Source organism: Xyrauchen texanus, chromosome 43 (assembly GCF_025860055.1).
Source record: "Xyrauchen texanus isolate HMW12.3.18 chromosome 43, RBS_HiC_50CHRs, whole genome shotgun sequence".
Classification (NCBI taxonomy): domain Eukaryota; kingdom Metazoa; phylum Chordata; class Actinopteri; order Cypriniformes; family Catostomidae; genus Xyrauchen; species Xyrauchen texanus.
In genome coordinates, this window is record NC_068318.1 from 20718205 (window position 1) to 20730328 (window position 12124).

At 38.1% G+C, this 12124-nt stretch overlaps 1 protein-coding gene across 3 annotated transcripts in view; it reads right to left on the reverse strand.

Annotated features, from left to right (window-relative positions):
- alcama (activated leukocyte cell adhesion molecule a) overlaps window positions 1-12124 on the reverse strand; it is a 104794-nt gene that overhangs the window by 16573 nt on the left and 76097 nt on the right. For all 3 annotated transcript variants that reach the window (XM_052115649.1, XM_052115650.1, XM_052115648.1), the window contains exons 2-6: window positions 11385-11491; window positions 8022-8241; window positions 5379-5443; window positions 2680-2767; window positions 1973-2146 (exon numbers count right to left, since the gene is read on the reverse strand). In XM_052115649.1, coding sequence (XP_051971609.1) covers window positions 1973-2146; window positions 2680-2767; window positions 5379-5443; window positions 8022-8241; window positions 11385-11491 — 654 coding nt within the window. The remainder of the gene's footprint in view (window positions 1-1972; window positions 2147-2679; window positions 2768-5378; window positions 5444-8021; window positions 8242-11384; window positions 11492-12124) is intronic.

Genomic DNA, 12124 nt, shown 5'->3' on the forward strand with positions numbered 1-12124 from the left:
TAAACGGCTTCCACTCAGAAATGTATATATTAATTTATATGTTATGGCTGTTGTTTTTTTCCAGTGTATTTTTCTAAGACAGTGGTTCTCAACGGAGTTCTTTGGTCTTACCAAGATTTTACATTGCACAAGTGTTGACCCAACGCAGTATCAAAATTGTTTATAGTCCTTCAAATCAATCACTGAAATGTTTTTCACACTGCCACAAAGGCCCAACAAAATGCAAAAATTTGTGATTCTCCCGAAATTGTATTTATTTATTAAATAATGGTTTATTTATTTAACCATTACACAGTTCGTTTTTACAGTATTACGGTGAAAAGATAATGTTGTAATTATATTTATGAATGAAAGATGGTACCAAGGGAGAACAACTATGCTGTATAAATAGAGTACAGTTGAAGTAATTATATTATAAAACAATAATGTTAAAAATGAATACAAAAGGACATTTTCTAATTTATTTGGTGATTTAATAATCAACTGTCCTAGGCTTTAATTTCTATTTGCAAATGATTTTTTTTTTAATATAAAATAGGACCAGTACCAATATGATCTTAATAGGTTTCATGAGAATCACCAAAATATGAAATGGATAGTTCACCCCAAAATTTTTATCCTGTCATTTGTGAATAAATAATGGCAGACTTTTCATTTTTGTGTGCACCATTTGGTGGTGAGTTGCATTTTTTGCTTTTAGCATTGTTTTCCCTGCTGTCCAAATCTCTGTCAGAACAGATTTTGGGTCGCAACCCACTGGTTGAGAACCAGCTAAATTCTGCAGACTCCCAAGAGGCTTAAATGCCTTCATTTCCAAAACCATTTGCCATCTCTCTCTCTCCCTCTCTCTCTCACTCATTCTCACCATCGTTTACTTACCCAGCAGCCACAGAGATTTCATATCACATGTGCACCCTGAGGCTCTAAGCAAACCTCTCAGCATTCAGACAGATAGAGAGAGCAACACATTATGTTTGACCAGACCCAGAAAAAATAAACAAATAACACAAAATTGAGCCTGGCTACCAGCTGAGACCCTCAATTCAAGGTTCATGATCGACTCAAAGATGGCTTCATGTACTAGGCAGTGATGTATAGATGTACAGTTAAACACACACCCAGGAACATAGACCCCTCAAACCAGCCGTAATATCAAACAAATTAAACATCAAAACTGCAGACGCAGCATGCAACATATAAACACATGTTAGCTCATGAAAAGAAAGCCTCCAGATCTTGACTACCAACATAAACTAAATTCTTCTTCATCTCCACGATGAATTTATTGAAGTTAATATGGCAGAACCATCCCTAGGAGGTGCTGGTTTGTGCTACTGTGAGCTTTCACGATACTGTAGTACCCTTGTGTGCTACTGCAACTTGACAAATTAAATTGTAATTGACTTGAATTGAGCGAGATGAGATAAAAAGTCTTGGTGCTGCAAAATAATAAAAAAAAAACAAGAAGTCTTTCTATAGAGCGCAACAGCACCCACCTAATTCTTCAACCATCTTGGTTCTGAAAGTGTTTTTCTCATTAATTTTTTTTCTATAGGGATTTCATAAAGTCTCTTAAAAGAGTTCTAACCCACGAACCAAACCCAGGGCTGGATTGGTATTCTGGCATACCGGCATTTTCCTGGTGGGCCGACACACTTTGGGGCCGATCTGGCCATCGGGAGAACCGGAACTTTCCCGATCAGCAGCGAAACGTGATAAGCCGAAATGAGCCGCTGCGTTATTCAGAGCGGGCCACAAAATGGCATCACAATATGATGAAGGAGCCAGCCATTATTTACAATAATGTTTTAATAAAGATAAATATTAACAAGTTTTGCTATAATAAAAATCTACTTTACTAAAAAATAAATAAAAAAAATACAAGAATATTACATATTTTGTATAGTACTTTTTTGTTTGGTATTTAACAAGGATTGTTATGCAGGGGATGTATGGTAGTTACTCCACTTACAGTGAATTTGGAAGATCTCTGGTGCTGAAACTTGGTTGGGGCCCGACACGTGTTTCGCCGTGCAGGTGAACTGTGACTTCACATCATCTTTCCTGGCTGTGTACTGCAGACTGGAAGAGGTGCTGGAGAGACCTGTGGATGGGTCCTTGGTGACAGCTGATGTGATAATGATCGCTGCGGTTGCACAAAAAAACCCCACATAGACACATCAGTCATTAGAGCTAGAAAAAACTGCAATTGTCACACCGTGTCAACACTGGACGTGACTGATGTTGTGTTGCATTGTGACAGTGTGAGATTGTCAACAATGGAAATGGCTAACCATGGACGAATCAGCAGCTAGAGTTCAGCAACAGTAAAATGGGTGTACTTATAGGTATAGCAACTGACTTTGCATGGGCTATTTTAGGATAATGAAGCAATTTTATATGTAAATTTACAATGGTCTGTACAAGTTGTTGCATGAAACAAAATATTATTTAAATTAGTTGACCAGAGCGATATTGATGGCCTGTGAATAGACGGAGCAAATAAAGTGGAAGGAGTAGCAGTGCAATGTATCTAAACAGAAACTGGGTATCCATCAGATGAGGATGCGAAGCATTGCATCAGGCACGACGAGTGTAGATGACTCTGGTGATTAAAAAGGAAGCAATCTAGATTTGAGTTCCTAAATAATAAAAAAAAAATCCTTCATATGAACTTACTCTTGCCGTCATCCCCTAGAGGCTGGTTGTTCTTCATCCAAATGAGATCCGCCGCTGGGTTGACACTCTCCACCACGCAATCCCCCAACTAACACACACACACACACACACACACACACAAAACAACACAGTGCATCTGCTTTAGCACTAAGGGTTAAATATGCTGAAATCTCACCAGCATCAACTTTAGAATTTTGGATCAGGTTCAAGTCTTCGATACTGAAATCCTTTCTCTTTCGAGTCTCTAAGATATATTTATGGACTCGTGACACATAGTATTGACTTGGTTTGTATTATTTTGTCACATGATGTGTCAGTGCCTTGAACCTGATTTCAGTGTATTTACATGTGATTCAGGGTACAGTTTCTTCAGGATCTAATGATGGTTCATAACCAATGTACTGAAGGTAGTTTTAGTCCCACTGTTGCTGCGCTTGTGGTGGGTAAGTCCCGAGGTGGCTCAGGGATGTTACTTTGAGACCATGCCAGCATCTTTAAGCTTGACTCCCACACCTAATGCCCCATTTACACATACAGTGTTACTGACGGACTGCACAACTGACCAATGAACAAATAAGATGTCATTCTATTTTGACATCTTTTGACAATCCGAAAGGAATTGTCTCGAAAGATCTTTCAACATTTAATCATGTGCATGTTATGAATTATGGATATCTACAATTCAGTTTTCACTACATCAAATACTAATTTTGAAATCAGCAATGGGATTACTACTAGTGAAAATATACAGTAGGAAATGTCCTCATTGACAATGTGTGTACACCCAGTGCACGGGCTTTAACATCACAGTTGTAATACAGGTTTGGTCTCATGTTTCCTGATTCTTCACATTCTATTCTTCCTGCCCATTTCTTTCTTTTCTTTTGATTTTCCTCTTCTCTCCGGTTGAGTAAAAACACCACTAGATGCGAATCAGGGCCCACATTAATAACAAGCTGACATGATTATATGCTGACGAGCTATCCGCCCCAGGAAAGAGAGATCAGCAGCAAGAGAGAGAGCAGAAAGAGATAATAATGGCAGGAGAGGCGAGTTGACAGCGGGTGATGCATGAGCTCAGGTGTTCAGGGTGGCGTGAGAAATTCAAGCTGTAGTGGAACCACAACTGAACAACTGAGGGGGTCCAGGGAAATGGGGTGAGGGAAATCGCCTGGCATGATTCCTGTCTCTGATAACACATCAGACCCTCCTCGGGAGCTGGACCATGACACATCACCTCTCAAGCGGTTAGAGTGCTGCCTGAAGCTTGAGGTTTCCACTGATCCATGGAACTGACCAGATGAGACTAAGCACTTCCTCTCTGAACTCCCTAGGGCGAATTCGTTAAACAGTTGTGCCACTTTTGTGTTCTGTATTTTTAGTGAAAAACTTGCATCTTATCAGAGTTGGGTAATAGATATCTAAAAGTTACAAGCTTCTAACTTAACAAAATTTTTCTGTAGCATGAGAGTAGCTTGGCTATTTTCCAGGAAAGAGATGCATTTTCCAACATGTAGCGCTGTAGTGTCACAAAGGCTTAATTTGTCACACTGTATTGCGAACGTAGTAATGGAGCTGAGGTAGAAATCATACATGATCAGCTAAACCGTCTTCTTTCATGTTGCGGTGGGAAATCAAACACGTTTAATTGAATCAGTTAAAATGGACATTTATGTTATATTTAGAGTTGGGAACTCAGATTCATTTTAGTGATTCAGTTCTTTTGGACAGTTCATATACATGAACTAGTTCACAAATGATTAACTGAATCACTTCACTACCTCAAATTGGTAGAGAATGGCTCTGACAATGCCAAGGTCATGGGTTTGATTCCCAGCTAACACACAGACTGTCACAGGCACAATTAATTCTTTGCTAATTTCCCACTCTCTTACTTATTTCCTGTTTCCAGAACTAAAATAAGCTCAGACATTTTGCCGGCCTACATGTTTTCAAGACAAGTAGCTGTTTCGAAATGAGATAATCGTCGGAGGTGTTCTCCCTTCCATCCCCTCCCCCTTTCTTGTTCAAAGAAAGTCTCGGCACTTTGAACACAACAGAACTTGGTGGGTGGCCGCCTAAAAAAACAGCCCATAATGCTGTATACACAACCCCTGCCTTCCCTTCCCCACCCCACACCTCTGCCTCAACACCGCTCTAAGATCTATGCAACTCTGAAATACATTCAAAAAGTAAGAAAGTGATAGAAAATTAAAAACAGCAACTCAGAGCTCTATTTACAAACACTGTCATAAGAAGTGCATGGGAAACCTTCTATATTCTCAAAACAATCCTCCCTCTTTTCTTCATAAAACAGAATAATATCACAGCTGTCCTGCATTTGAGATTCAAACTCCAGACAACATAAAAGTGGCTGTTTCAAGTGGCTGTGTAGCCGTAGGAGACAATCGCTTAAGCACTGCCTAAATCAGGTGTGTACGGCCCACCGATGCATTCGCTGATGACCATATCATTAGCACTGTCTCAGAACTGTAGCTGACTGAGATACCAGCAGGTGAGCGTCAATGTTGAGACTGCTGGAAAGACATGCTGGGTAATGAAAACACAGACACAGTTGGTCCTTCACATTGTTAGTACAATTGCTGGTTTATGTACTAGGGACAACACATTGGCTATGAGACTGAACAGCAGAAGCAGCTCTGGGCCCTAAAGAGCAGTGTTTAAATACAATGACTCACCTTCATCAGTTTGCCATTTTCAAGTTCTTTCGCTTTGTTTTTGATCACAGGAGCTGATGGTTTTTCTGAAATAAGGTGTCAGACTTTGGTTAGAAGAAACAGATCAGTGGTTATGTTGGGAATAACCTTACTATTGAAATTAATCTTACTATTTTTGCAATAATTAGTAGGAATACTGCTCACTGTATGGACATTCATACATCTGGGTGAAAACTGTCATGAAAATGTCCTGGTTCTATTTTACTCCAAAAATCAAAAGAGTCAAATAATATCTGAAATATATATATATATATATATACACACACACACACACACATACATACATATACATACATATACGTATGTATATATTTAAGTAGTGTATATACACTCACCTAAAGGATTATTAGGAACACTTGTTCAATTTCTCATTAATGCAATTATCTAATCAACCAATCACATGGCAGTTGCTTCAATGCATTTAGGGGTGTGGTCCTGGTCAAGACAATCTCCTGAACTCCAAACTGAATGTCAGAATGGGAAAGAAAGGTGATTTAAGCAATTTTGAGCGTGGCATGGTTGTTGGTGCCAGACGGGCCGGTCTGAGTATTTCACAATCTGCTCAGTGACTTGGATTTTCACGCACAACCATTTCTAGGGTTTACAAAGAATGGTGTGAAAAGGGAAAAACATCCAGTATGCGGCAGTCCTGTGGGCGAAAATGCCTTGTTGATGCTAGAGGTCAGAGGAGAATGGGCCGACTGATTCAAGCTGATAGAAGAGCAACTTTGCCTGAAATAACCACTCGTTACAACCGAGGTATGCAGCAAAGCATTTGTGAAGCCACAACACGCACAACCTTGAGGCGGATGGGCTACAACAGCAGAAGACCCCACCGGTACCACTCATCTCCACTACAAATAGGAAAAAGAGGCTACAATTTGCAAGAGCTCACCAAAATTGGACCGTTGAAGACTGGAAAAATGTTGCCTGGTCTGATGAGTCTCGATTTCTGTTGAGACATTCAGATGGTAGAGTCAGAATTTGGCGTAAACAGAATGAGAACATGGATCCATCATGCCTTGTTACCACTGTGCAGGCTGGTGGTGGTGGTGTAATGGTGTGGGGATGTTTTCTTGGCACACTTTAGGCCCCTTAGTGCCAATTGGGCATCGTTTAAATGCCACGGCCTACCTGAGCATTGTTTCTGACCATGTCCATCCCTTTATGGCCACCATGTACCCATCCTCTGATGGCTACTTCCAGCAGGATAATGCACCATGTCACAAAGCTTGAATCATTTCTAATTGGTTTCTTAAACATGACAATGAGTTCACTGTACTAAAATGGCCCCCACAGTCACCAGATCTCAACCCAATAGAGCATCTTTGGGATGTGGTGGAACGGGAGCTTCGTGCCCTGGATGTGCATCCCATATATCTCCATCAACTGCAAGATGCTATCCTATCAATATGGGCCAACATTTCCTTGTTGAATCAATGCCACGTAGAATTAAGGCAGTTCTGAAGGCGAAAGGGGGTCAAACACAGTACTAGTATGGTGTTCCTAATAATCCTTTAGGTGAGTGTACATTTGCTTATAATTTTATAGAAGTACTTACATTAAATCTTCTTTTAAAGCTTTTGTATTTTTTGAGATGTACAGTAGTTTAAATCGTCACTTTTCGTCGTCGTTTTAGGGTTTATGGTTTTACATTGTCATGGAAATGAAGTTGTAAAATTGGATAAAAGTTTACATAAAAAGGAAAGTAACCAATTTCATCACACTTAAATCTTGTTTACATGCATATTGTTTATGTCATGTGGCTGTACTTGAAACATTGAGTATTACAGATAGCCGTCATTCACTTCCATTGTAAGTGCCTCACTATAACCCTGATTTATTTTTTTTATTTTTTTTGCTAATCAACATTATGCCACAAATTCTGAATGAGCTTTACTTGTTTTCAACCTGAAATGTTCCTTTAAGAGAAAGTGCATATTTTAGGTGCTATTACGGCTAACAACATGACTACCAATTTTTTATTATATATTTTGTTTTCAAGATGATAACTGGATGCCAGTTGCTACTTTAAACATGCAATGAAACAAGGCTATTTGGCACCCTAGCAAACTGTTTTTAAACGTTTTTCATTGGATGACTAGTTCAAAAACAAGTAGGCAAGGCAGAATGCAGTATGTACTGCTCAGTATGCGCATTCCATTCCGAGCCATATCTCTCTGATCTATGGGTGGAACATATCAGTGTGCATTATCGATATAATTTCTCTAGTGTCTGTCTCAAACTAGATCAAGGCTATGAGAGCTGATCACAAGCATTTTCTTCTCTCCAAAATATGACATTCTGCACACCCACTTTCCCATGCTATTTTAAATTTGATGCTTGCATTCGGTTTCGTCATAGCCATGATTTTAAAGACTAAAGCCTCAAATTTGCAGGATAATAGTTTATCTTTACGTTTATCTTTGCTCTTATTAATAAATATTATCACTGTTCCAATATCTAGTGAGCTGCCTCACTGCATTCTTCCTACATCCTTCTAAGGCAGCATGTTAACTGAAATTGAGCCTCATAAGGGACAGATTTGCAACACTCTACATAGTCTTGTATGCATAGGTGTGTGTGTGTGTTGTGCATACTCACTGTACACATTCACTTCCACAGGGTATTCTTGCAGATTGGTTTTAGAAACCACCAAGCAGGTGTAAATTCTTTGATCGGTCAGTGAACCCTGAGCGATCAGCAGGCTGGAGTTGGTGTCAATGCTAACTCTGTTTTGGTAGCCGTCTGTGGCGGAAATGTTTGCTTCATTTCTTTGCACCTGCTTCACAAGCAGATCGCCCGAAGTGCTGTCATCTTTCACCTGAATAAGATAATGGGCCAGCAGCACAGTTAGTAAACTGACAAACACAAATTTAGCACCTCTAGAGATTGGATTACTAAATCAATACAACTGCTTGATGGTAGCTGTATATTGACCAGTGGAGGTCCATCAGTGGAGGCAAGGGAGGCTAAGCCTCCTCAAAAATGTATTCCAAATGATTGGAACAACTAAAGTGATCAAATGTTCAGTGATCAATTCATTTAGCTACTAACTTAGATGCATATAATGTAAAAATATGTCTTTTTCTCTGATGTGTGGTTTCCTTTGGTAAGTTTTAATCAGTGAACGAAAGCCAGAGGAGGTTTACAGCATAACAGCCATTCTCATTAGTAAGCTGACCAATCAAAATTGATTTTCAATTGACACAATATCTTTTGTGTTGTTTTCCAATCAGCTTTCAGAATCTCTTCAGTGCATCATATATGCTTGTGATTTAATGAAGGTGAAGACTTGAATTAAAGCCAAAATATCGATGAAACAATCCGAAACAAGTCGAAGGCTGTCTGGCAGGGTCATATATTATAAATTTGCCACAATGAAGGAGCGTTGAGAGTTCTTTTACACATTGTTAGATACAAGTTGGAATGTGGACATTCATTTATAAATTATGTATTGATCATAATCTATAGATGGCATTGTGTAATTTGTTCTGTTAATTTACTCTATTGATTTTGTATTTTACTTTGCAGATGTATATTTCAGAAATCCAAAAACTAGATATAGGCATTGCACTAAATGAAGAGCCACATGTGTTGCTTAAAAATAGTGTATTTTTGGACTCTCAAAAATTTGAGAATTTTAACATTATTGTTTTCTATTTGAATAAATAAAAGGTACATTTCTAGATTTAACATGATTTGTACTAAAGACCTTTGTTTTGCTGGACAAGAAAACTAGCTTCATAACATGTGACCCACATGTTCTTTTCAACCATTTAATGTGGGTCAAATGTAAAAAATGTATGGAGCCCCACAGCTCTAGGATTGAACCATATAGGGCCTTAAAAATAAAAATACAAAAAGGAAACCTTCTTCTGAACCAGAATGTAAAAGGATCTTAAAGCGATAGTTCACCCAAACTCCCCCTCCTGGCATCCCAGATATGCATGAGTTTATTTCTTTTGCAGAACACAAATTAAGATTTTTAGAAGAATATTTCAGCTCTGTAGGTCCATACAATTCTAGTGAATGGGTGCCAAAATTTTGAAGCTCCAAAATCTGCAAAGGCATCATAAAAGTAATCCATAAGTCTCCAGTGGTTAAATCCATGTGTCCAGGCACAATATGTTAGGTGTGGATGAGAAACAGATCAATATTTAAAGGGTTAGTTCACCCAAAAATGAAAATAATCCCATAATTTACTTACCCTCAACCTATCCTAGGTGTTTATGACTTTCAAGCTTTATAATGAGAGTATATGGTACCTTAGATTTTGAAGCCCAAAAAAGTGCATCCATCCATCCATCCATCAAAAAAGTAATCCATATGGCTCCAGGTGGTTAATAAAGGCCTTCTGAAGCGACGCGATGTGTTTTTGTAAGAAACATATCCATATTTATAACTTTATAAACTATAATCACTGGCTTCCTCTATCCTCTGTGCTTCCACGTTCGTCACTTCTCATATAAGCTTACGCTACGCCTACGTCGGATCTCGACTCTCTCTTGAAAACGCGCAGACCGGAAGCCAGTGATTATAAATTATAAAGTAATAAATATGGATATTTTTATTACAAAAACACATCGCTTCGCTTCAGAAGGCCTTTATAACCCCCTGGAGCCGTATATATATTTAATTTTTTATTTTTATGGATGGATGTGCTTTTTTGGGTTTAAAAGTCTAAGGTACCATTCACTCCTTGGAAGAAGGATGAAAGCTTAGAAGAGCCAGGATATTTTTTTTTTAATTATAACGCCGTTTGTGTTTGGCTGAAAAAAGAAAGTCATATACAATTAAGATGGCTTAAGGTTGAGTAAATTATGGGATCATTTTCATTTTTGGGTGAACTAACCCTTTAGCTAATTTTTTTTATCATAAATTCTCCTCCCTGCCCAGTAGAAGGCGTTGTGCACAAAGAATGTGAATCACTAAATACAGAATGAGGAGAAAGTGAAAGTGAAGGAAAAAGGACTTAAACATTGATCTGTTTCTCACCCACACCTTTTACATCACTTCAGAAGATACAGATTTCTTGAGTCTGGGGTTCTTTTATGCTGATGTGGCTTTTGGAACTTCAAAATTTTGTCAACCATTCACTTGCATAGTTAGGGCCAACAGAACTAAAATATTCTTCAAAAAATCTTCATATGTGTTCTGAAAAAGGAAAAAGTCATACACATCTGGAATGACAAGGGATGTTGAAGGTGAGTAAATGATAAGAGAATTTTCATTTTTGGGTGAACTATGTAAATATGGAGTCCCATATTTGGACTCACACCATTGCCATATAATGCAACAAAGGATGTCGAAATAAACTGATTTTAGTAATAGACCAACCTATCTCTGTGTAAAAATACAATTATGATGCGGTCACCATTCTAGGGTTATTTTATGAACCTATAATTTTGCCCCATATCAGATACAAACATTTATTTTGAGCCCCTCTACAAAATAATTGATTACTCAGTAAATAATGATCCATGGCATTTAAAATCCTGGATTATATCATAATTTGTGTTACTTTCTCCAGTAAAAATAATAATATAAATAACATCTGATTGAGCTGACATGAAATGTAACTATTTTGTGAGGTTTAAGCATAAAATGAGAGAAAAAAAATATTTTTGGGTACATTTGTTTTTACTCGATTTCCCTTTGAATTATGTTTATATTTCTTACCCCATTGGCAAATATATTTTTCTGTTTTTATGCATAAGCCTAACAAAACATTGAATTTGTCTAAAAAACAAGACTTAAGATTCTAATCCTATCCTTTTGCCAATCAAGTAAGTGTACTTTTGGGAGGATGTTTAGATATGTTTTTATGGAAAAAATGAAAAGGCACACACACACACAAAAAGAAAAAAAATGTATTTTTTGCAGTGTATTGTCCAGCTATCCAGATGGCTAGCAGGGTAGCGTAACGGAGCAGACACTCAGTAGGACAGGAGCAGAAACACTCACATATTTCCATTTGGTGAACATAAGGTCATCTGGCTTGTTATTTCCATTGTTGCATGGCACTTCAATGGTCTCACCATACAGACCTATAACTCTCTGTATGCAGCTCCCTAGAAAACACAAGAAAAGAACATCCTGTTTTAGATTCTAAATTGATATCTCACAGAGGTGCTGTGAAGCATACACTGAAATTAGTGTCAAATATGACACACACATACACAAACATCAGGGCATTATCTCGACTCCAAAACAGTGCAACAAGAAATGGGAGAGCGAACAGGGGGGTCTTGTTTTGATTAATCCCAAGACATGCATACATTCTGGATCTTAATTTCAAATTAGATTTGTTCAGACAATGTGAAAACACTGAGACATTCACTTCAACACAATGCTGCTGCAATGAATTATGTTTGTGCCGCAGTTCTTCAAAAATGAATTAGTGAAATCTCTTGTGTGGAAGTGGGTGTATACATCTATGTGTAATTGTCTGCATGTAAGCATGTGCAGTTAGGCAGGGAACGAAATGACAGATGTGGATGCTGAACAGTGTCATTTGGAATGATGGAATGATGCATCAACATTCCATTGCCAACACAACAGTGTTGTTTTTCATTTTTGCTGGTGAGCAATACAAACATCCTACCGTAAATCCAGATAAGTGCTGACAATAAGCAATAATTTTTCATGTGCAAAAGGCTTGGCATTGCGACACAAAGCAGCTGTTTTTTTATGTGTGCAATAAT